Raw genomic sequence first — 26,895 nt, forward strand, 5'->3', positions numbered from 1 at the left:
TTTTAAAAACACAAAAGCTTTTATTATTCCTATGGTGGCATCAAAACGTCTTCCCGTGAAATTCCAGATTCCTCAGCTCTTGTCTCATCAATCAGCTCTAGTCTGGCCTCTTGAGTCTGCAAATTTGAAAAATCCAATGCAAAATTTATCTTACCCACATATATTAAGAGGAAAGGAGGATCTGACCATATTACTTTTTTTCTATACTTTGTATTAATAATTAACCTTCTCACAGAGAAGAATATACATTCCTTAAATACAGTCAGTCACAACATTTCAGCCAGAAAAATTCACATTTTTTTTTCACACAATAGATTTATCAGTCCCATAACAACTGGACCAGTTTGTTCCTCCATTGGCAACTATCTTGTAATTAATCTCTCTGAATTATGAAGCCAAGAAGGGAGGTTGGAGCTGAATAAGTATGCTTCAGTCATGTACAGATGGAGAAGATTGGTGACTTTTTACAACACAAACTCTGTGAAAACAGTCCTATGTCCCAGGGCATGATAAGGCAACAAGCAGCATCCTGTGCTTCAGACACCATTACATTCCTTTGTTGCTTTGGCAGGGTTTGATGGCAGAGGATGAGTCTCTGGCGGTAATAGATCCCTGCTGAAACCTGTGCTTATCACATAACAGGAAAGATCCAGCAGCTGCATCTCGGAACCAATGTTGAGGGAGGTGCAAATCAAGATGCTTAAACTCTGATGGCGTCTAGCTCAACGTCTCGCATGGATTCCTGCCGGATGCACATTTCCAAGGCCATCTTGCCCTAAATGGCTATTTCACTCTCAATCTTAGGACAAGGAAATCCAGATAAGCTTCAGGTATATGCCTTGGGTCAACGGAATGGATGGCAAAGATGGGCATTGGATATGTCTGTGGTGTCAGTTCCTCTCTGCTTGACTTCAAGGACCAAATTGTCTCTTTTTAACTTCTTTCTACTGTTTAGATACACTTCTCCGACAAGTCCAGAGTTTCGCTGGGAAAAGTGACTTGAAGGGCGCTGCCTTTAGCAGTGCTATTACTGCTAGGCTTTAGTTCACTCACCAAAAAGGTATTCTCACACTCTTGCCCGTGAGAGGACTCTGAGGTGTTTGAACTCCTTAAGGTCCTTATAGATGTAGTATCTGACTGAGCCAGACAGCTGCTGGTTCCTGGTAACAGCATTCGGTCGCCGACCGTCCTTTCACTTGGCTCCAGCGGGTAGAGTAGAGTCTGTGAAGTGCTACTAATCTCCCTCAGCTCTCGGGAGATGAAGGAAGGTAAATGGCTGGCTGTGACAGAAGTCCGTCGACCATCAGCCCAGTTGCAATTGTTACCTGAGTGCTGCCGCCGGGCCCCACCAATGCGGCAGAAAAGACACTTGACCTTCTCAATGGCTTTGCTCAAGACTGTCTTGCGCAGCAGAATGTAGACCCAAGGATCCAAGATGGGATTTACCGAAGCTATACGGATAGCTTGCAAATCTGGGTTCTGTTGAATGTCTCTGACTATATCTGGACGGTACAGTTGATTCACAAAGACCCGGACCTAGAGAAGAAAGGAATACTTGTGTAAATAAACTCTATTCATAATTTGATGACTTTTCAAGGCCAAGAATTGGCTTAGCATCTGACTGTTATAACAGGAAGAGAGATGGGAGAATGGGTGAAGTACATGGCATTCTGCAATGTCAGATGGGAGCTATTTTCAGAATGGGAAAAAATTTCCAGCCACTTGATTTCAAATAGAGATAAAAGACCTTTCCCCTTTTCCAGTTTATCTAAGTTACTAGAAAACTCAAGGGTCAATTAACCTTTTGTGAATTTATTTTCTGAAAAACTTGCTGTCCCTACTGTATTCTGAATCCTGAATTTAAAGCTCTTGAGGGTTTTGGGGGTTTTTTTTTGTGGTTTTTTTTTTGAGTTTTCATTTTCATTTAATAACGAACTCTTAATTCCTTCTATAACCAAATCTGCTATTAAGTGTTGTTGGGTGTGTAAGGAATGCCAAAATGTGCCTGTGAGCCATTCTGGGAGATCCAGCCAATATTAAATCCAGCTCTAATCCCACCACCACTTGCCATCCCGCCTTCTTAAATACTTCTTTGGAAACAAAATTAGAGCCATTTTTTCTACCTCACAGGCAAATTCTCTTTCAAGCACAGGCCTAGAACTGTGGATTCTTTGAGGTTTAGAACACAGCTTTTGCTGGAAGACTTGAACGTTCAAGAAAAGGTTGTTGCTTTTTTAATATCTTCCAAAGTTTACCTGTGGTAGCTTGTTAAAAGTTATTTTCTTGACAGGCAGCTTCCCTGGAATGAACTTCTTTTTTCCAAATAAAGAAAGAACATGATGATGCATAGTACTCAATTATTCCCTTGACAGTCTCTGCTGCCACTTTAGCAAGTCCTGCTAAAATATATTACAGAAATGGCTAGCTGTAATCCAGAGGTTGGTTTCAGCAGGTTCTGACCAGTTCTGGAGAACCAATAGCAGAAATTTTGAGTAGTTTGGAGAACCGGTAGTAAAAATTCTGACTGGCCCCACCCCCATCTATTCTCTGCCTCCCAAGTCCCAGCTGATCGGGAGGAAATGGAGATTTTCCTCTCCATTCCCTTGTATCCTTCCCCTGCCATGCCCACCAAGCCACACCCACAAGCCATGCCACGCCCACCAAGCCACGCCCACAGAACTGGTAGTAAAAAAATTGAAACCCACTACTGCTGTAATCCCACGAACAGTTTCAACAAATGCATGGGATAGCAGTCCACAGGAAGTGAAGCCCATGTAACGGTTTCCATAGGTGGCTTTGTTTATTGATTTTATTTATATTCTGTCTTTATTATTTTTATAAACAATAGCAGCTGAGATCTAACACTGTTTCCTTCTATTTCCTTCACAACAACAACCCTGTGAGATGAGCTAGACTGAGAGAGAATGACTCGTCTATGTCTAAAGCAGGACTTGAACTAATGCCCTTTCTATTTCTAGCCTGTGCCTTAGCCACTGGACGAAAACTGGTTTTTGTTTCAGCAAAAAATTTAAATTTTAGATGTCTGTGAAGATTCTCAGTCATTCAGGTAATGATTGTCGCAAAGGTGCTTTTTTTGGGGGGGGGAAAGGCAACTGGACTTTGTTTTTTGCTTGAAGACATTTTCTTTCTCATCCAAGAAGTTTCTTCAGAACTGAAGAAGCTTTTTGGATGAAAAGCTAAATGTCTTCAAGAAAAAAACAAAGTCCAGTTGCCTTTTTTTTTTTGGGGGGGGGAGCACCTTTTAAATATTAGATGGTTTTATTTTCAACCTGGATGCTGAAAATAGCCTCAAATTCTTTCTTGTTATCCTCAATGCTTTCCCCTCAAATTTAACAGCAATTTGCCAAATATCAGAAACACTATTTCCTGCTGAATTTAGTTGCATGAATGAAGAAATCAAATACTACCCACAACTTAAAGTAAAAGCGACAAAAGAAACATCCTGAAAAACATCAATGCCCATTTGTGTGGCATTGATATGTTGAAGTTCTCCTGTGTGCTTTGACAGACAGCCATGTGGAGTCAGCTAGAAGCAGACTTAAGTCAATACCTGAGCCTTCCAAAAGACACAGCTGCTTTAATGATTAGAAGGAAAGTGATCAGTATATGTGCTTGGGTGTTGCAAAGCAGCTCTTTTAAATCTTTTGCCCAGCCCTAATTTGTGAGCCTCCTAACTGAAATAGATTTCCAGACACCTCTATATATTTTTTAAAATAGCATGTGCTTGTTACCATGACACAACTTGTAAGTATTGATCACTAAACTGCATATGAAGTGGGGTTTGCACACTTTGAAAAATGTTTGAAATTTTGGATTTCACACAAGCTCAAAACTCTTGCAGGAGTCATCCCAAAGGTGCTTCACCCCAAAGAAGCTTCTTAGATGAGAAGCGAAAAGCCTTCAAAGAAAAAAGTGTTCCAATATCTCAGGGGGCTGCCACAAAGAAGTGGGAGTTTCTATTCTCCAAAGCACCTGAGGGCAGGACAAGAAGCAATGGGTGGAAACTAATCAAGGGGAGCAACTCAGAACTAAGGAGAAATTTCCTGACAGTTAGAACAATTAATCAGTGGAACAACTTGCCTCCAGAAGTTGTGAATGCTCCAACACTGGAAGTTTTTAAGAAGATGTTGAATAACCATTTGTCTGAAGTGGTGTAGGGTTTCCTACCTAAGCAGGTTTTGTTTTTTATTTACATTTATATCCCGCCCTTCTCCGAAGACTCAGGGCAGCTTACAGTCTATAAGGCAATAGTCTCATTCTATTTGTATATTTACAAAGTCAACTTATTGCCCCCCCAACAATCTGGGTCCTCATTTTACCTACCTTATAAAGTATGGAAGGCTGAGTCAACCTCGGGCCGGGCTCGAACCTGCAGTAATTGCAGGCTGCTGTGTTCTAATAACAGGCTTCTTACAGCCTGAGCTATCACGGCCCCCCTGAGCTATCACAGTTGGACTAGAAGACCTCCAAGGTCCCTTCCAACTCTGTTGTTCTATTCTATTCTATTCTATTCTATTCTATTCTATTCTATTCTATTCTATTCTATTCTAAAAAAACAGAAAGTCCAGTAGCCTCTTGAAAAAAAGGCACCTTTGGGACAACCATGACCTGGATGACTGAGAATCTTCATAGACATTTAGCAATGCTATTGCAGAAGTTCTTAAAAAGTTGGGTGACTTAAATGAATGGCAGAGAGATCCTGTGTGGAAGGTTCAAAGAACTTCTGCATCATATTCCAAGTGTGCACATTTGGGAAATAAGCTGGACTTTAGCAACTGGGTTGCAATTGTGAAGGGCACGTAAGGACTATATACCATTTCCATGCTGGAGAAAAATTGCTGACTGCAGAGGAGATGATCCAGTAGGGAATTTCCCCATTTCTTTCCTACCAGTTTCAGAGATTGGTTTTTTTGGCAATGGGAAAACCCAGGATCAAAAATACCAGAAGTGGGAGAGGCTACATAAATGCCCTTCTTTTTATTTATTTTTTTTCAAAACACGAACCCTTTGAGTTTCTAATTCACAAAATTGAATAACGACGGAGTATTTTTTATTATTTTTTTACATTTATATCCCGCCCTTCTCTGAAGACTCAGGGCGGCTTACAGTGTGTAAGGCAATAGTCTCATTCTATTTGTATATTTACAAAGTCAACGTATTCAAAAACTGCAGCCTCTGATCTAGTACAACTGCTGTGTAAACTGCAGATTAAGCTCCGTTTCAAATCTAAACTCTTGCTAGGTGAATTTACCCAAGGAAGCAATATCTATCACAGCGCCTATAGATACAACTTGTTAAAAATGATGACGATCTTTCTACTCCCATTCTCTGCCTTTTGCATTTTACCATGCTGGAAATCAAATACTTACTTCCTAAGATATGATATGATATGATATGATATGATATTAAAACATTATTGGGTGTACTGCATGTAAAACAGCATGCAAAAGGTTATTTATATTCCTGACCCTGCAACCATGCATTTTGCCCCTCAAGGCTAAGAGCTGAAGAGTTGCTTGAATTGAGACTTGAAAGCTGAGTTGAGATGTGAAAATAAAACTCTAATTCCACTCTGTCGGTGTGACAAAGGAGTTCGACTAGCAATCCTACACAGATGAAGCTTCCAAGCTTCCCTCCCAGTCATTGAACAAATTGCAATTATCCATCTGCACCAGTGGTGGAATTCAATTTTTTTTACTACCGGTTCTGTGGGCATGTCTTGGTGGGTGTGGTATGGCTTGGTGGGCATGGCAGGGGAAGGATACTGCAAAATCCCCATTCCCACCCCACTCTTGGGGGAAGGATATTGCAAAATCTCCATTCTCACCCCACTGTGGGGCCAGCCAGAGGTGGCATTTGCCGGTTCTCCAAATACTCAAAATTTCTGCTACTGGTTCTCCAGAACCTGTCAGAACTTGCTGAGTTTCACCCCTGATCTGCACCCTCCTTACAGGACAAAAGCAGGGCAATATTAGTGAATCTTTTAAGCATTTGAAAATATGAAGTACTGTACATTGTATTTCTTTTAACTTAACGTGCAAGCTTTCATTCATGCCTATGCTAATCAAAAGAACTGGAAGTTATATTCCTATAGGGATATGTGTATAGTACTATCTAATCATAGCAAGAAATGAGAAAGAAAATTTCTAATGATCAATGGTTTTGTTTATTAAAGTGTAAAACATTGCAATTGCAATTATGAATATATATCTGTATCTATATATCTTTATCTATCCATGACCAACTTTGAAAGAATAAGACTTCCAACGAGCTTTTCTCATTCATTTTCATGTTTGCACCTTTCGTGATAAGCAAATATTAGAGTGCTATTTTAGAACTTTGAATGTCAATAATTGAATTATGCCACCGGCTGATACCACCTGAAATGTACATTTGTTAATCTTAATGTGCTAAAAGGTCTCTTTTCTTTAAATATAACTCTTAGATTTTGTACGTGGGTTGATTTAGTCCAATTATATTTTGGCTAACCAACTGACCAGAAATTTAATTGGCTGAATATAAATGGTCAGATTTATAACCACTAGATGGCATACTAACTACATTTCTAGTAGTTTCTTCTATTTCTCGCTTTCTAATTTGAGAAAGGTATGAAAAAGGTAGAAGACAGTTGATTATTATCAGATTTTGTTCTGAATCATTGGGGCAAACTAACATTTGGCTTTATATAGAATAAAAGTGGTGACAAAAATAAACAAAAATAATTCAGTTGAACAGCCAGCCAATTAAAATATGTTAATTGAATTTACAGATTTTTCATCTAATTTAGAGTACCAATAGGATTTAACTGAAGTAGTAATTAACTTTTATTAATCATTTATAAATATATTACTATATATATTACTATAGCTCAGTTTAGACAATCCAAAATAGTGTTCTGGGAATCTCTAAATTCTTTTCAATTTTACCAGAAAAACCTCAGTGAGACTAGTAATGGTGAGACAATTTTTTAAACATTTTCTATAATTTGTCATATTATCAGTAATATACATATTTTAAAAAGCAGGGGAGAACATAATATTGTATACATTCAATTCTGCTTCAAGTTTTTCTTTTCTTTTCGTGAACAGCAAGTGTGATATTGGGACCTGGGATAACTGAATAGAAAAAGGAGAACTGTAAAACTTAGCCTCTTCTTAATGAAAGACAAAATAGAATTTGAAGTTCCTTGCAATTCAAAAATGTTTCATTAAACTAGTGTTTCCCAACCTTGGCAACTTTAAGAGAGATGCACTTCAACTCCCAGAATTCCCCAGCCAATAGCTGGGTGAGGGATTCTGGGAGTTGAAGCAGTGGTGGGATTCAAATTTTTTTACTACAGGTTCTGTGGGTGTGGCTTGGTGGGCGTGGCATGGCTTGGTGGGCGTGGCAGGGGAAGGATACTATAAAATCTCCTTTTCCTCCCCGTTCCAGGGGAAGGTTACTGCAAAATCCCCATTTCTTCCTGATCAGCTGGGACTTGTGAGGCAGAGAATAGATGGGAGCGGGGCCAGTCAGAGGTGGTGTTTACCGGTTCTCTGAACTACTCAAAATTTCCCCTACTGGTTCTCCAGAACTGGTCAGAACCTGCTGAATACCACCTCTGAGTTGAAGTACACCTTTTTTAAAAGATGCCAAGGTTAAGAAACACCGTGTTAAAACAAATGGAATCTTGTTTTGCAATGAAGTTGTAGGGATCTAGATTTCTAAGCCAAGTCATATCCACAGAAGGAGAAGCTGTGCATTATAACCCTAAAGCAGATCAGATCTTTGGCTGTGACTATTTGTCAAATACATTTAAATTATTTTTTAAAAATGCTGAATATGTACCCTAAAGCCCCTCTCTATACCTTCTTAGAATATGGCCCTTTAACCTCTCACAGAAATTTCACAGCAAAAGCTCAATTCTTCTTCAGTAGACCAGTTGCTACAAGAACTGTTCCGTAGAAGTAGACATTTCAAAAACAATGACCTGGGGAAGTAATAATTCTTTGCCTACGCTTCTTTGCAATTAACATCTTCAGTGGGGAAAATGGAAGAACTATTAAGAGGCTTGCCAAAGACTACAGTGCCTGCAATTCCTAACAAACAGGAATTGAAGATAGAGCCAATTCTGAAAATCAATCCAATCCAATGGAGTATTTGCACTGTCTTAGTTGCTACATTGATAAATAAAAGAAATTAAAATGATGATTAACCAAATTCCTCTCCCCCACTCCTGACAACATTTTTATCTTAGAGTTATATGGTTCCTTGGCTATTTTTTCTTTTGAGTTTCATCAAAGATGAGGCTTCAACGTTTGGCGAAATCTAACATTACTCTACGGAAGACTAATTTCATCAAGGCTAAAGTAGTGTGAGAAGAACCAGTAGAAACTCCCTTTTCACCTTATGGAAGATTCCCATCTATCTTGAGGGATGTTGGGGAACTGCCATGGTTCAAACTGGTTGAAAATTATGGCAATGCTAGGTAGTAGTGTTAGAATACTATTATAGTATTCTATGGTATAGTATATAGTATAGTATACTATAGTAATATAAATAGTAGTAGTAGAATCATGGAAACTGAAACCAAACCAATTTGGGAATTTCTGCAGTTGTCCTATGAAAGCCCACAAGTTGTATTCTTGAGAGTGATTATCAACCTGCCTGGCCTTTAATACAGGGATCTCCAATCTTGGCAACTTTAAGCCTGGAGGACTTCAACTCCCAGAATTCCCCAGCCAACTTTGCTGGCTGAAGTATTCTGGGAGTTGAAGTCCACCAGGCTTAAAGTTGCCAAGGTTTGGGACCCCTGCTTTAATAGATAAATAATCTGATAATTAACAGGGAATGTGTAAAAACATTTCCCTGAGTTAAATGGACAAATAATAATGCCTTGGTATATAACAGTTCATAATCATATCTAAATGAGTGATAAATACTATATTGTCTAACTATTAACTGACAAGTCTCAAGATAAAATAATATGGGGAAAGCAAGACCGCCAGCACAAATGATCCCAAAGGATTCTGGAAGTTTCTTTACATGTATACAGGGCTAAACGTAAGGAAGTGTCCTTGGTATCTTTCAGATCCATGCTTAAGCAACTGTCACTATTTCTGAAGGTGATACTGTGGCCGGAAGAGCTGATCTGAATTTCTTACGTTATGAGTAGCTTCCTCTTCTCCTTTTTATACTAATGAAATTGTCTGATACAGCAATTTCTGCTTCATTCAATAAGGCCACTCCAGGGAAATTGATTCTTGGTTTAAATCAGTGGTGAAATCCAACTTTTTTTTACTACCAGTTCTGTGGGTGTGGCTTGGTGGGCGTGGCAGGGGAAGGATACTGCAAAATCTCCATTCCCACCCCACTCCAGAGGAAAGATACTACAAAATCTCCATTCCCACCCCACTCTGGGGCCAGCCAGAGGTGGCATTTGCCAGTTCTCCAAACTACTCAAAATTTACACTACCAGTTCTCTGAACTGCTCAAAATTTCTGCTACCGGTTCTCCAGAACCTGTCAGAACCTGCTGGATTTCACCCCTGGCTTAAATCCCACTTGTACACAAACAAGAGTACATTACTTTTAAAAGCCTTCTGATGAACTGGTCTTCTAGCAGTGTGGATCTAGCTGTTGACTGAATTCCCATTGTGTTGTAATGGTTTCCCTCAATGTTTCTCAACTTTGGCAACATTAAGCTGTATGGACTTCAATTCCCTGAATTCCCCAGCCAGCACGATTGGCTAGGGAATTCTAGGAGTTGAGGTCCACACATCTTAAAGTTGCCAAGTTTAAAAACCACTGGTTTAATGGTTCACAATAGAAGCTAGCTAGACAGAAATTCCAACCACTAGGATGCCTAACTCAAAAGTTTCTCTTTTTATCAGAAAGCTGAGTCAATATTAAGCCAAAACATCCTTCCCAACTCCAGTTTGGGAGGTAGGTTCAGGGAAACAAATCTCCATATCAGAAAGCAAAGTTCTACTCTATCCCTTCTTTTCCATCAAATTTGATTGATCCAATTGCAACTTTTCAGTACAAATGATTAATACATCCATCCACTCACCTAGAAGAACTGCATAAGTAGCAGCCTAAAGCAAGAATATGAACTCGATAGCATCTAACAGAGATTGCAATATAGTTTCCTCCAAACCAAGCTTAATGCTTGGTGACTTCGTGGATGCCTCCATGTATTTTTCTTGGCAATAATATAGGAAGGAATCGTCACAGACTTTTTCCAGAAAGTTTCCCCAAAAGCTAAGTGAGATCAGATCTGACTAGTACTTTAATTTGGAGAGACCCAAGAAATTCCAGGACAAGATAAGAAGTCAAACAAACAAGAAAAGAAAAAAAATACCACTATTTCTCCACTGCCTGGCAACAATATGATGAGTAGGAGTCAAACTCTATTTGAGATAGTCTTTAATCAAATGTAATACTAGTTGCAGCCTTGGGTAGGAAGGGAGATGACTATATATAATTCCTATGATGAATTTTAAAAACAGGCATTATTTTTCAAATGATCCCACTGTTCAAAAGTATTATTAGAATGCTAGATTCTTAAAACGTATTTCTGAGCTTCATCCATGTTGGAATTGCCACACGTTTACAGCTTCACCCCTAAAAGCAACTATCGTTTATTTCTCCAAAATTTAAAGAAAAGTGTTGGCAAAGAAAAAAAAACATGCTACTTAGTCTTCTCACATTGATTTTGGGATCTTAACACTTTATAGTAACTTATATTAATCCAAATATTTCATGCTGAACCTTTTTTTAAAAAAATGAATCCACAAATAGTCCTCAACTTATGACCATTCATTTAGCTTGAGGTTAAAATGGTGCTGAAATAAGTGACTTGTGACGAGTTCTTACACTTAGAACTCTCAAAGCATTCCTGCAGTCACATGACCATTTGAGATCTTTTCAACCAGCTTCCGATAAGCAAAGTCAATGGGGAATCTGGATTCACTTAATAACCATGTAATTCATTTAATGACCATGTTGAGTCACTTAACCGTGGTGAAAAAGCAGTGGTGAAATTCAAATTTTTTTACTACCGGTTCTGTGGGTGTGGCTTGTTGAGCATGGTGTTGCTTGGTAGACATGGCTTGGTGGGCATGACAGGGGAAGAATACTACAAAATCCCCATTCCCTCCCCACTCCTGGGGGAAGGATATTGAAAAATCTCCATTCCCACCCCACTCTGGGGCCAGCCAGAGTTGGCATTTGCCAAATCTCCGGACTACTCAAAATTTCTGCTACCGGTTCAGAGAAAATTTTTTGCTACAGGTTCTCCAGAACCTGTCAAAACCTGATAGATTTCACCCTGTGGAAAAGGTCATATGCAACTTATTTAACAATTGCCTCACTGAGTGACAGAAGTACCAGTTCCAATTATGGTCATAAGGGAAGGACTATCTATATCATCTCTCTCTTAGCCAGGTTTCTCTTCTCTGAGGCCTTTCATAATCCTTCACATTTGATTCAATAATAAATCGAAGTAGTAATAGTTTGGATAGTAGCGGGTTTAAAAATGTATTTCTTCTTCGTCATTTTACAATATAGATCTGCAGTTATTGTGGGCCCGGTTAACTCTGGCCTAGGTTCTGCTTTTGTCTGAGGGAGCCTGAATAGAAGATTTATGCAAGTGTTTTGCGAGCTACACCTAATTCAATCCAAAAGCATTGAGCCTTTCAATGCTGTAATCCTGCAAATAGGTGAGATGGAATGAAGACATGGGCAGACTTGGAACCCAGATTTGAGTTTAATTCAATAAAAATACATTAAGTACAATTCATATCTGCGATGTATTTAGTATTTTTCTTCTTGTATAACATTGCAATTTAGCAGAATCTCTGAGAGAGCCACCGTAAGGATTTTTAAGCCAAATATGGCATTAAGATCTCAGCCTGCCTATCTCTGCCTTAGCAGATTAGCTTTGCCCAGTAATTAAAGTTCTCAGATGATTGCAACCAAAGTTCTCCATTTTTTTTTAACCTAGTCCAAGGAAGACAAAACTATCCTCTATTTTACAGTTATCTGCTGCCTGCTTTCGACAATCAGGATCTAATCCCCAACATGACAGCTTAACCACCAGCTTCTGAATTGATGCAAAATCTATTCTTCTTGGTTTCAGGAAAGAGAAGAATGTCAGTGCCTGATGAATTTGATTCTTGGGTATGTCTGTATTCAGGAGTCCATTAACTGATTACTCAGTAAATAAGACAGGAGCTGTTTTTATTGAAATGCAGCCTGGGAGCGGATGACCCTTTCCTCAAATATTATTCCCTTCCTCCACCATCTGAATTGCCTGAGCTCCTAAACTGGGTGTGAAGCAGGATTTGAGATTCCGTCCAAACATGACGTCGGTCTTCCGTAGGTCTGCACAAGTGCGCCGAGAACAAAGTTTGTGCTGACTGCAAGCCCACGGGTCAAATTCTCCTACATCTTCTCGGTCCCAATACATATTTTGAAGTCTTACGAATAGCACTATGAAACAGGCCCTATCATGAGTCAACCTCCAACCTCGGATGAGCTGATATCCAGGAAAAAGTATTTTTCCCTCCTAAGTGCACGCCTAAAGCATGTCTTACCATAAAATGCTCTTTTTTAAATAAATAAATAAATAAATAAAGCAGTTGCCTTCTACAGCAAACAAAGGAGGAGCTATCCACAAAATCTTTACATACCCTCATAAAATTCTTCTCTATCGCATTCCGATACACGGCTTTATATAGGCAAGCTAGTTAATATTAAGCAGGAAGACAATTTACGAAGTAACCTTTGCCCAGGAGGTCTTGGTGCCTGTTTAGGACAGGTACTCCTCGACTTACGATCCCAGTTGAGACCAAAATTTCCATGGCTGAGAAAGGCGGTTAAGAAAGTCACGCCCAATTTTATGACTTATTTTGCCAGAGGTCTTCAAACTTGGCAGCTTTAAGACTTGTGGACTTCAGCTCCCAGCATAGCTGGCTGGAGAATTCTGGGAGTTGAAGTCCACAAGTCTTAAAGCTGCCAAGTTTGAGGACCAGTGGGTTTTGCTGTTGTTCTCTGCTTTTAAGCAAATCACTGCAATTGTTAAATGAATCAGATCCATCCAGTGGTGGGATTCAGCCAGTTCGCACCAGTTCGGGCAAACCGGTTGTTAACTTTTTGAGCAGTTTGGTGAACTGGTTGTTGGAAGAAATCATTAGGGCAAAGAACCGGTTGTTAAATTATTTGAATCCCACCACTGGGTCCGTCCCCCCCCATTGACTTTGCTTGTCAGAAACTAGCTGGGAAAGTTGCAAATGACAATCACAGGGTCTCTGGGAAATTGCAACTGTCGTGAATACATGCCAGGTGCCAAGCACCCGAATTCTGATCATGTGACCGTGGATATGATGCAGGGGTGGTACATACGAGGACTTGTCACCTTTTTTTCAGTGCCACTGTCGCTAAACAAATGAGCGATTGAGATGCCACTGTCACAAACTTGGCTTCCTCCAGATGTGCTTTGATTCAGGCAATGGCTTTTCTGATCACGACTTCCTGCTGATCACATGAACATCTCTATACAGATTTCTGGGCAATCACAAAATCAGTTTCTTTTCAGAACTGGTTTTTTAAAAAAAATTAAACTTTTTTCTAGATCCAACCAGAGGTGGGTTTCAGCAGGTTCTGATCAGTTCTGAAGAACCGGTAGTGGAAATTTTGAGTAGTTCAGAGAACTGGGAGTAAAAATTCTGACTGGCCCTGCCCCCATCTATTCTCTGCCTTCAGAGTCCCAGCTGATCGGGAGGAAATGGGGATTTTGCAGTATCCTTCCCCTGGAGTGGGGAAGGAATGGAGATTTTAAAGTATCCTTCCCCTGCCACGGCCACCAAGCTATGCCACGGCCACCAAGCTACACCCACAGAACTGGTAGTAAAAAAATTTGAAACCCACCACTGGATCCAACCCCCAAATTTGCCAGCTAAACTACACAGCTCCATGTGCTTCTGAAATATGCATTGGCTCTGCATACAAACCAGCTAAAAGGGGTATGAAAGATCAACTAGAAACTATTTTATTTCACTCACTTCATCGCATTTCTTATCTTCATACATGGTGGATATAGCAGGCTCTTCCATCATGCCTTTGTCCCCAATCCATTACCACTTCTCAGGGACATTAAAGACTCTAATTTGCCTAATATTAAGAGAACTTGTACTGTTTTTTTTATAGGAAGAAAAGTTTCCATACATTTAAAAACATCTCTTGAGAAGGAGAAAATAATTCTATACTCTGATGACCGAGCAATCTATTTTAATTTTCTATTTTCTGCAAAAATCAAGAAGGCACCACAAAGTCCCTGTTGTTTTAATGGACTTGAGACATAAAGGGTGCTCAATCATGTACCTCCAGTGTTATCATTTTGGACAAGCACCTGCCTTCTGTGAATGTCTTGGTTATTAGGAATTTTGATAGTGCCTCAAATAATAACAATAAGATTCTCCAGGTTAATGTAGCCCAATCCTTGTCATTTCAAATTGGTGATACTCATTGGAGGTAGTTGTTTGTGGGAAGGTAGAAAAGGGTAGGGATTAAATTAATTAAATATAAGAAAACAAATTAAAATGTGGTTTTTAAACAAGCATGTATATAAAGCTTTCCTATTTCAAATGGAGAAATTATGAAGACTCTGTTTACTTCTGTTCCTGCGTCAATTTCAATAATCCTCGTTGATAATGAAATATCAGATCTGTCTTTGACTTTTATTTGAAAATAAGGGTAAAATGTCTTTCAGAGTGAAGTTCATAATTTCTGACAGGCATCGATTCCCAGCATGTCTCACTACAGAAATCTGTGTTTGGGAAACTCTACTGGAATTTCAAAGACATAGATGCAAATCAAATCAAATAATATTCTTTGAGTGTTTTATTTGTTCTGGTCTCTGGTCTTTGACTATAATAAACTTGATTTGATTTGACACATATGCACTGGCAGTCAATAAGCCCAACAGCAAATTCTAAATGTTAACAAAGAACAGAACACTAATTTTATATTAACAAAATACATCATGTCTAAATAAATAAACTATAATATTTCTTTAACAGGATGGTCTGGTTCACATAACATTTCAAGACACTGGTTGGGTGCATGACCTATTGAATCATAAACTCTCCAATTTATTTTAGCTTAGCCTAGATCACTGAGGGATCCCAGTCTATGAGTAGAAAGCAGGTGGTTAGGTCTAATATGAGGCTCTGCTGTACTTAAAGTCCCATAGAGTACCACTGGAGTTCTCCAATGTGTTGTTCCAAAATAAAATGTGTGTAGTGATAAAATCTGGGTTCAAATTCCTGTTCAGCAAGATAATTCATTGAGTCAACCTCAAAAGTTATTGTAAAGCCAAGGAGAAAACAACCTATATATAGCTCGGAAATCTATCTGTTGGATTCATACAAGGATCCTGACAATGAATCTTTAACAGTTTTAATTCACAAATAGAAATAACACGTTTTGTTTTTCTATGTGCTTCCTCCTCCTTTTATTTTCTCCAAGTTCCCCAACATAGTTGGTTTCTATATGATTAATTTCATTGCTTAGATTATTAAGAAATGAACGGATACCAGTTTCCAAAATGAGTTCCAGAGGGTTTTACAATTAACTTTACTTACCATTTTACTATTTACGTTGTCAATTAACCCTCTCAAATAGCAAGGCATTGAGCATGATAACATTCATTGTTTTCCACTTCCCCCGTTCCTTTATTTTTTTTAAAAATATATTGTTTACTGAAACTTTTTTTATCAGGTGTTTGAAGGCAACATATTTCCTTCAATACAAAATTCTGCAAAATTTAATATCCATATCAGAGTACTGCTCTGTAGCATCAGAATCAGCCTACATGTATCTTTATATAAAAAAAATTACTACCCACAGACACTACTGAAGTCAGAGTTACACTGATATCGCCATTTATTCACGTAATAAACAGAGTGGTTCAAATCATTTTCTTCTAGTCTAAGCTTCTTCACAGAGTCACCGCAAAGATAAAGCATGTAGACCCATGTCATTCGATACATAAATATGATATTGAATACAACACTTTAAATTCAAAATAAATAATCAGCAATACATGGATTCTCAGGTTATTACATAAGTATCTCTAAGCATTTATGTTGGGGGGGGGGAACCTTAACTGTATTCAATGGGATGCAAACACGTATGTAGACTATTTGTCCCAACTTGGCATCCAGCTACTGTTTCCAATAGACAATTTGGACAATAATTTCTTATGTTCTATTTCAGTTTGAATCTCAGTTGGATTTCATAAGATCCCCACTGGAACAAATAAAAAATCCATCCAGTACAGCTTTCTGTTCCCATAGCATTTACTGTATTTAATTTAAAGTATTTTTTTAATCTCCTACATTATGAAACACCACTAACTTACAAGTGTTGTCTTATCCATTATCATCTTCTTTAGGTAGAGAGATTTATACTTTAATTGTATCTGTGAATAGAGATATGAGGCACTTGGCCACCAATTCCTGCCCTTGGGTGTCTTAATCACAATATCTTGAAAGTTAAGAGGATTCACAAATATTGGTTTGCCTTTGTGGTCATCTCTGAAGCTTCTTTCCAGCATTCTATGAAATGCTGAGCAGGTTTGTCAGAAATGACCTTCCTCCTTCTATTAATGTGGAATATGTAAAAGGCAAAAGGAATGCGGTGGCTCAGTGGCTAAGATGCTGAGCTTGTCGATCAAAAGGTCGGCAACTCAGCGGTTCGAATCCCTAGTGCCACGTAACGGGTTGAGCTCCCGTTACTTGTCCCAGCTTCTGCCAACCTAGCAGTTCGAAAGCACGTAAAAAATGCAAGTAGAAAAATAGGGACCACCTTTGGTGGGAAGGTAAAAGTGTTTTGGGCACCTTTGGCATTTAGTCATGCCGGCGGCCACATGACCACAGAGACGTCTTTGGACAGCTCTTCGGCTTTGAAACGGAGATGAACACCAGCTCCTAGAGTCAGGAACGACTAGCACATATGTGCGAGGGGAAGCTTTACCTTTATGTAAAAGGCATGAAACAGGCATGAATCTCTTGTCTCGGAAGAAAACATTGCTGTTTTTCGCCTGGTTGAAAAATTTAGTTCAACTCTTCTAGAGGTGTCTATTATGGAAAGCAGAAGCTACAGGCACTTGCCCCAAGCTAACTAGCAAATGGGTTTATGATAATGCTTTAAGGACTAACTAGCCACAATCTGAAAAGATCCCACCCCAGGAGTGTGTCACAGCAGGAAGTATCTGCATCTTCACTGAACTTGTAAAAAAAGGAAGCAGATATAGATCTAATCAGTAATTGGATGAGAGACCACCAGGGCTGTAGACCAGCTTAGAAAACAAAATTCCCAGAAGCAAGAAATCACAAGCCATAATTGCAAGGGTGTGTTAAGCGGTCATATAAATTACGAAAGAAAAAGAGAAAGAACAAAAGTTGTATGAATATATCCATGTAGTCACCCAAAGTTGGAAGATGACTCAAGGGATATCTTTCTGAGGAATAAGTAGACTAGAGCACTTTACACTGCAAATAGATGTGACAATATAACTGTTTCTCCATGTTTAAAAGTCCTGAAAATTTAAGTCCTTTCCTAAAGTAAGCAAACAGTTGAAACAGAAACAAGTAAGTGTCGCTCGGTTCTAATTTTACTACATTCAGAAAGCTTTTATAAGCAGTTTATCCAAAAATAGCTACCGTGTTAAAATGTGTGGGAGGTTCCACCACTGCCCATTCACCAGCTTTCACAAGTAGGAACTGATATTTAGAATACATAGTTGGAAGAAACAGGTAACTCAATATTTGTACATATTGCAACAATACCAGAGGGACTGAGTTATTATTATTACATTACTGGTACAAAAAAAACCCCACTTGTGTGAAAGGAGGAAGTGAGCCCAATTTTAGCCACAGTATTTCTCCTCCAGAAGCACACACTTCATTAAGCACAATTTCCTCTTTTCCTTCCAGGCTAGTACACATGAACTCTCCTTGTTCAAGATGATTCTGAATGGTAGGGGATTTGTTTTTCATATTCCCCCCCCCCCCAATCTGGGCCATTTCCACCTGAGAAGATAACAAGCACTACAAGAAAATAATTATCTTTAACTTTCTACCAGATCTTTTGTTTATGTTTACTTTCACCACTTAAAAACAGGAGTCCTTGTGCTACTAAGTCAAAGATCATGGATCAAAATGTTGTAGTCTCAGTTAAGAAACACCAGTGGAAAAGTGTACAGTTACACACTGAAGAACATGACCTGGACTACTTCTAAAATGCACTGGTATCACAGACCAGGTATTCATACCTGGATTATTTTAGTTATGTAGCAAAACTGGCCAAACTAGTAAAATTATAGCATTTAGTTGAATAACTCAAGCTTGTGGTTTGCCCAGTCTTTCTTGGACATGGGTTTCTCTGCTTTTACTATCTTCTTGTTAGAGAGCAATTTTAGATTGTCCGTTACTTACAAGAAGCCCCCTCTGCTACGCCCAACCGTATTCTCCATGCTTCTCTCCAAAGGACCACTTAGCTTACAGAATCAAAGGGAGGGATAATAGTAAGCATGCCTTGTCAGTTGTTTAATATATCTCTGCCAAAGAAAAGGAGCTTGCTGCATTTTATTGGAAAGTTTACAAGGGGGGCAAATCTCAGCTAAGCCCCCAACAGTTGTTACGCCTCCTCCCTTCCTTGGAGTCAACTGGGAAAAAGAGAACACCTACAGCCAGGCACAAAACAGTTATCAAAATTGTTCAGGCACATACATAACTGCACACAACTGTCACAGTGCTACCATTGCCACAGGGAAAAAAAACTTGCTTTACTTGACAAATAACACTGCTAACTTTATTTCTTTTTAAAGTTACTGGGGGGGGGAGAAATTTGGGAGCCAGTCTTTATCAGACTGTTAAATCTTTTAGCCTGATATACATATCTCTAATAATTAAAGATACATTAACATTTATTTGCTTAAGTGTATCTGGGGAACTTATGCTAATGCTATGAACACTGAACTACAAGCAATTCCATAACGTTTGGCTGAAATGTTCTGCAATTTCAGTATGCTCTGCTTTAAGCCACACCTTAATCTGTATTTCTACAACATCCCATGAAAGCAACTTGTTTGTTTAATCATTCAGTCTATCCGACAACCCAATGAAACAGAAAAAAAATTGAATATAAAGCTGCAAAGCTATGCATCTGAAAAATAACTCCCTGAAAACACCCTGATACTTTTGAAGAAAGTGAAGGTATACAATTTTAACGTCTAGTACTATGCCAGAATTATTCTGTGTGTCGATTGCTTGCATATTGCATAAACCGTATTCCTGCATGAGGCTAAAATTGTCCACTATGAATTTCTTTCAGTGACTGGCAATAATTTTTTCGGGATCTTCTCATCTCTATGAATAGGTAAATAGCTAAAGAGCAGGTCAAAAGTGTTTCTTAGTGTTTTGTGTTAAATATTAGCATCGAGTCAAGAAAAAGAACTGAAGTAGAATAGGCTCCTTGCTTCTGCTGGGTTAAAAAAGTTTTAGATCACATGTTGTGACAACTACGAAGGAGGGCACTTCATATTGTAGCACAATGTTCCCCTAAAGGAAATTAATGACAATATTGGAGAGAAAAAGGATAAGCAGATTACTCACCACTAGAGGAATGGAACAAATCACTACAACCAAGGAAGTGGCAATGAGCAAGATGACCATCTGGATTTCTGCGCCGGCCATGCGCCGGAAGCTCCTGCGCCGGCGAAAGTCTGACAGGCGGTTAGTGGCGTGGTCTGTCCCCAGGGAAGTGCGACGCATAAATTGCCGGTGCATGCGGATCAGGGCCATGCACACCAAGATGTTGGAGACTACCGTGACCATAATGAGGAAGGAGCTGAAGCCAGCATACATGTATGAGAAAGCAGCATGGCTGGATATATTTGTCTGCCAGTCTATGAAGCACCAGGTGTTCGGGTACTGGAGCGTTGTCTTCCCCAAACCCATGTTTGGCATGGCACAGAAGAGGACATTGGAAACGTAGATTGCGAATAGAGTGAGCGCCGCCAGTTTCTTATCCACGTAATGGCTGTAGAAGTAGGCATGGTTGATGGCCAGGTACCTCTCTATGGACATGGCGCAAATAATGCTGAGTCCAGACAGTCCAAAGAAGAGGAGGATGAAGCTGCTGTATTCACACAGCGGTTGGCCACCAGGCCATTCTTGTTTCAGATACGTAGCAATAGTCACCGGACTGACCAGGCAAGTCCCCAAGAGGTCGGTGACGGCCAATCCACAGACCAGCGTGTAGAAGGTGGTCTCTTTCTGCTCCTTCCTAGACTTGCAAAGAACCACGATGGCTATGAGGTTCCCCACCACTCCAAAAATGAACATGACCATGGGGATGGTCAAGGGTTTGCTGCTCTCCGGCAGCCCACCTGTCCCATTAGAAGAGCTGTTGGTAGCAGCGGGGAGCATGGTGGGGTTCAACGCCATGGCAAAAAAACCCCGAGGAGACCAAGCAAGAAAGTGTGGAGGAGACCTGAATAAACTACAAGGGTTAAGGGTACTAAAGTTCAGTTCAGAGAGGAAGGGAAACAAGAAGGCGGCCAACCTAAGGGAAAGAAAAAACCCTGCATTTCAGAGGGAGAAGAGAAGAAGAGATGGAAACGAGTTGGGGAGTTCTTCTTATTTTAGGACGGCGGGGAAAAGACAGTAACCCCAATTCCTCAAAAATAACTCTGCAGGTCAGAATAAGATAAAGAGATTTGCGGGTGGGTTTCCTGCCTGATGCTTGGGGTCGTTTGAACCTTCTCCTCTTCAGTTTCAAAACAAATCGGAACTCTTTTTGGTCACAGCAGGGCTTCCCACTCGCCTTCTGTGGGGAAAAGTAGCGGGTTTTGTTTTTTTCCTTCGTTTTTCAGATGCCGGAGCCAGGACATCTATCTTACCAGCAGACCAACGTCCCAGAGATTGTCTTTCTTCCCGGAGTTTCGCGGAAGCCACCCCGATCCGAAAGTTTCGTGGGACCCGATCGCCCGCGGGTTTCGAAAGGCGCTTTTCCCGACGTCGACAAGCGACGGCGACTCCGCCACTATCTCCTCCGGCGGTCCGATCACAGCGCGGCGGCGGCTTTGGCAGCAGAAGCCACAGCGATACATCTCATTCGGGACTCCCCATAGGAGAGGAGCTGGGAAACTAACCGGGGACGGACGGACCGGGGGATGCGCAGGATGCCCCAACTCAGCCCTTCTTCTTCCCGCTCCAACCGTGCGCCGCTTCCCTCCTTGCGCGGCGCTTCCTCGCTCTTCTCTCCGGAGCGTTTGCAACTTCGCTCCTTCCAATTTCTCCGCCCGGGAGGCTCGCCGGGCTCCGCCCACCCCGTCCCACCATTGGTCCAGCGGGCTGTGCGGAGAAGGCGAGAGGCGCGGTTCGGAGGGAAGGAAGCCGCTTTTTGCGCGGAGAAGGACTTTCTTCCGACCCAGCGGGGCGCGCGTGTTGCGCGTGGCTGTCACTTCGGGAAGGGGCGCGGTTGGGGGGGGGGTTGTTCCTGGCTGCGCGTGACGTCTCGCTCAATCTTCTCCGAGCGGAGGCTCTCGCAACAATCCCCGGCCCACGATCGTTAGGCGGGTTATTTCATCCGGCCAAGAATTGAAGCGATCTCGCCGTTTGCGCACTCCTCCCCCACCCCCACTACACAATTTGAAGTCCTATCCTCCTGGGCAGGGGTCTCCGACTTTGACAACTTTAAGCCTGGAGGACTCCAACTCCCAGAATTCCCCAGCCAGCTTTGCTGGCTGGGGAATTCTGGAAGTTGAAGTCCCCCAGGCTTAAAGTTGCCAAGGTTGGAGACCCCTGCTCCTGGGAATGTCTATGGAGAGTCTCAATCATCCGGGTCTTGGTTGAGCAACAAAGATGATTAGGGGACTGGAGGCTAAAACATATGAAGAACGATTGCAGGAACTGGGTATGTTTAGTTTAATGAAAAGAAGGACTGGGGGAGACATGATAACAGTGTTCCAATATCTCAGGGGGGCTGCCACAAAGAAGAGGGAGTCAAACTATTCTCCAAAGCACCTGAGGGCAGAACAAGAAGCAATGGGTGGAAACTAATCAAGGAGAGAAGCAACTTAGAACTAAGGACATTTCCTGACAGTTAGAACAATGAATCAGTGGAACAACTTGCCTCCAGAAGTTGTAAATGCTTCAACACTAGAAGTTTTTAAGAAGATGTTGGACAACCAAGTGTCTGAAATGGTGTAGGGTTTCCTGCCTAAGCAGGAGGTTGGACTAGAAGACTTCCAAGGTCCCTTCCAACTCTGTTATTTTATTTTATTGTCCCAAAGGTGGTTTTTTTTTCCCAAGAGGCAACTGGGCTTTCCGGTTTTTCTTTGAAGACTTTTCGCTTCTCATCCAAATCTTCTTCAGCTTCTTGGATGAGAAGCTAAACACCTTCAAAGAAAAAACGGAAAGCCCAGTTGCCTCTTGAAAAAAGCACCTTTTTGGGATTCTCCTGGGAAACTATGGACTTCCAGGGTCACCCGACCGCTCAGGTTTGATTCAGCCGCAAAGCAGAGTGATGCGGGGCTTAACTTTGGAGGCAAAGGGGCTTTCTCCCTGCTGTGCAGCCGGGGCTGGGATGAGCCGTGAGTGGTGGGACCCTGGAAGTCTGTAGTTTTCCAGGAGGATGGAACTTCAAGCGAGGGGGGAGGGGGGAGTGCACAACTAGAAGAAGATTGCTTCATTCTTGGCTCGATTTAGTTATGTAACTCTGTGTCAAAATGCCTGACAGCCCTGTGCATTAAAGCAGTGTTTCTCAACTTCGGCAACTTTTAAGATGTGTAGACTTCAACTCCCAGAATTCCCCAGCCAGCATAGAGTTGAAGTCTACTACATCTTAAAAGTTGTTGAGGTTGGGAGAAACTGCCTTAAAGTACAGATGGTCCTCCACTTATGACCACAATTGAGCCCAACCCTTCTGTTTATTGTTATGCCTGCTCTTGTCATTAGTTAAGATCTTCTTTAATCTTAGTCTCATTTTGAACTCCATGACGTTTATTACTAGATTTTGCAGTTCCTTTGCATTTTCAAAGGATTGGGCAGTTGATAGTTCAACGTGGCGAGCACCTAGGGTTTGCCTTTTTTTTAAATTTGAATTTATATCCCGGCCTTCTCCGAAGACTCAGGGGGGCTTACGATGTGTTAAACAATAGTCTTCATCCATTTGTATATTATATAGAAAGTCAACTTTTATTGCCCCCAACAATCTGGGTCCTCATTTTACCTACCTTATAAAGGATGGAAGGCTGAGTCAACCTTGGGCCTGGTGGGACTTGAACTTGCAGTAATTGCAAGCAGCTGTGTTAATAACCGACAGACTTAGTCTGCTGAGACACCAGAGGCCCTAGTATGTTCTGTGAATCAAGCTACCATATTAAGCTATAATATGGTTGCTTAGTAGTGATGTGTTGTTAAACCTACATTTAATATTTAACGTTTTGTGTGAATCCAGGCATAGAGTGAGTGAAGAAAATAGTTTCATCCAGTTGTTCACTATGGGGTGGGGGCTGAGGATCAGGTCCAAGGCCAGTAGTGCCTTTAGAGAACTTTAGACCTTAAACTCAGAAGAGTGATTACATCTGGACTAGATTTGGGGAATAAGCCCCATTTGTTGTAGGAAATGAAGAAAGAAACAAACAAATAAAACATCCATTCCAAATGTCCCAAAGGTGCTTTTTTCAAGAGGCCACTGGACTTTCCGGTTTTTCTTTGAAGACGTTTCACCTCTCATCCAAGAAGCTTCTTCAGCTCTCAGCTTCTTGGATGAGAAGCCAAATGTCTTCAAAGAAAAGTTCAGTGGCCTCTTGAAAAAAGCACCTTTGGGAGAACCCTGACCTGGATGACTGAGAATCTCCATAGACATCCATTCCAAATAAAGCATCTATTCCTACAAACATTTTTTAAAAATATTGGAAGGAAACTACTCCTTTTAGAAAGCTAACACATTAAAAAGTGTCTTTTTGGAAATAGCCTGATCCAGAAATTCTCAATCTTTTCTTCACCGTGGACCTCCTTTAAATACCTTTTGTGGCCATGGACTACCAAGACTTGACTCAAGATTTAAATCATAACATTTCTTCAAGTCTTTGAGGATCTCCTGTGATGACATTGTTTCCTCCCCCCCCAGGGGTCCATGGACCACTAGCCTATTCCATCACGAATAGAATAGAATAGAATAGAATAGAATAGAATAGAATAGAATGTTTTTTATTGGCCAAGTATGATTGGACACATAAGGAATTTGTCTTTGGTTATACCATGGTTATATCATGGAGGTCAACTGAAGATACAGATTGAGCCTCTTTTAAAGAGAAACATGAATGAGACTGAAGACAAAGGAAGGGAGGCCAGCAAGGAAGTAGAGGAGGGAGATGGGTTAAGGAAGGTGATTTTTAAGTAAGTGCTTTGATATCTGGAGAATAGATCTAGAGTGGTTTCAGACAAAGAGTTCCCATCCCTGTCAGTCAAAGGACATAGTGCAGCTCTGCTGCTTTTCCATCTTTCCTTATTATGGTAAAAAGACAGAAAAGCAAATGGAGTGATGGGAAAAACCAGGAGGATTACAGATGGGAGACGACAACAACTTGACCTTCCCATAAAATTCTTTGAGTGAAACTGGACAATTGCACAGTAAAAATATTGCCAGGACATACCTTAAACTCTTCCAAGAAACATAGACCGAATGCCTACAGATACGTCTCCCTTGTTACTCATTAATTAAAAGTCCTGCTTTCTTTTATGGCCAAACAGAAGAGATTCTTTGTTCATCATCCTATGTCTACTGTTTCATTTTAACCTGTTTGCTGTTTTCCCATACACCAATGTTCCCCCCGCCCTCCTGGGACCAACATTAAAATAATTTGTAGTAATAATATAGGCACTATCATATGAACTTGATACGGTCATTTCAGTGATTAAGAAAGCCGGGAGCTGCAGCCAGCTTTACCCTGTCTGTGTCTAGATGAAACCAATACCCAGATTATAAAAGAGATGCAAGAGGATAAACTGATAATATTAAAATCTAGCTGCTCTGTTTCTAGCTGCTACAGAAAGACCATTTTCTTCCTAATGAAGAAATTTCAAATATAAGCACTAAGCTGGATTTTCCCCCCTGACATGCTAGTTTTCTTTATGCATGGAGGTTTATGTTATCATTTGATTTATATCCCACCTTTATTGGGCACAAAACGATTTAGTGTAAATAATACTCCTGCCTCCTATTTTCTCTATATCAACCAGGTGAAGTGAGGTGAGCTGAGAAATAATGACTGCCCCCAAATCACCCTAGAATTTATAGTTTCCTAGTTTCTAATCCTGTATTTTAACACCTACACCAAACTGGCTCTTCATTGGGAAATATTAACTGTCCCTGATTTTATGGACTTGGGCAACTCTAAATGTAATTAATTAATTAAGTGTCATTACCTCTCCAGAGAAAAGGCCAACTCTCCTATTTGCTACAGGTACTAACAACAGTAATTGGGACTGGAATTTATCTCACTATGCATAGAGGTCATAAAGTAAAATATTATGTGGCTGCATCAGTTAGTGAAGGCAATTTTAGCAGTCCTCTTTGCTGTTAAGCAAGGATTGCGGGCAACTAACTCCACCACAGTGTTTCTTTAATGGTGCAGAACAGAGGAGTGATCACCTGGTATCCTACTTTTGATCTCTATTCTGCTGCCATTGTACACATGAAAGGGTTAAAGTTGGAATAACCAAAGGGCTGTTGTGGCTCAAGCACCCCCCACCCCACCCCCGGGCCTGGCCCCCTGCCAGAGAGTGACTCAGAGAGTGAGGGGGAAGGGCCGTCAGGGCTCCCTTCTGCAGGGCCGGCCTCTCTGGCTCAGCTCCAGGAGCCAGAGGCAGGCCAGGTAGAAGAAATAATGAGGCCTCTGTCTCCTGTATCTCCCCCCCGCCCAGGCAATGCTCCCAGACCCAGCTGAAGACAATCAGTCCTGGTTGGACCCTAGGTTTCATAGACAGGAGAGGTGGGAACAACAGAAACGGGTGGGGCAGGTCTAGGAAGTGCTGAGTCACAGAGCCACACCCCACAGGGTATAAAAGCAGCAGGGGCTGCTATATTACTCCGTGGCAAACAAATCAACTGCTTAGAGAGAACTTGAGCTGAAGTACTGTTTGTTCCTGGTTTCCTGGTTGACTTACTGGCATCAAGAAAAGATAACAGAGAAACTTGGCAGACACTCGCTAGTTTGCAGCCAGAGCTGATAGCTGCCGTAGGCTGAATTGCTGGCTAAGTAAGTCATCGCTCTTGCCTCCCGGACTGAGGTGGGGGGGGACAGAACAAGGGCCTTCCCTTGGACTGTCTATGACTCTGTGCTAATTGTTCATGTTATTATTTCCAGTAGCTCTGGAAAGTTCCTTTATATATAGATAACGCAGATCAGAAGTTGACATTTTTTTCAAATCATGGACCTTACTTTAAAAAAAATATATCTCAGAACACTTGATCAAGAGTGGCAAATCAGCAATGTTGGAAAATTGGCAATAAAACAAAAAATAAAGTTTTTATTGCCCACCTGAAAAGTAACACTTCCAATGTACAACAATAAGGCTTGAATTTCACAATTATTTGGGAAGCTAATGCTTTAGCCAAACAAATCAACACTGAATGACTCGATGTAATTGCTTTTTCTTACATCATCCTTCAATATTCGGAACAATTGATGCTACTTGTCAGCAGAGATCATCTTTCTTGTAGCTGTTCGCTTTTTAATAGCCGTGAGATTCTGTCTACAACAAAGGTAGGTTGTTGCAAACAGCATAGAAGATACAGATGGTCCTCAACTTAAAAC

General features: G+C 40.8%; 1 protein-coding gene across 1 annotated transcript; it reads right to left on the bottom strand.

Moving 5' to 3' along the window:
• On the bottom strand, positions 1–21,492 carry PTGER4 (prostaglandin E receptor 4). Its single transcript, XM_058169977.1, has 2 exons — positions 19,682–21,492; positions 1–1,536 (listed from the first exon to the last, which is right to left on the bottom strand). The coding sequence occupies exons 1-2, from the start codon at positions 20,513–20,515 to the stop codon at positions 952–954; spliced, it is 1,419 nt and encodes a 472-aa protein (XP_058025960.1). The 5' UTR covers positions 20,516–21,492; the 3' UTR covers positions 1–951.
• Positions 21,493–26,895: the final 5,403 nt, after the last annotated feature.

Source organism: Ahaetulla prasina, chromosome 2 (genome assembly GCF_028640845.1).
Source record: "Ahaetulla prasina isolate Xishuangbanna chromosome 2, ASM2864084v1, whole genome shotgun sequence".
Classification (NCBI taxonomy): Eukaryota; Metazoa; Chordata; class Lepidosauria; order Squamata; family Colubridae; genus Ahaetulla; species Ahaetulla prasina.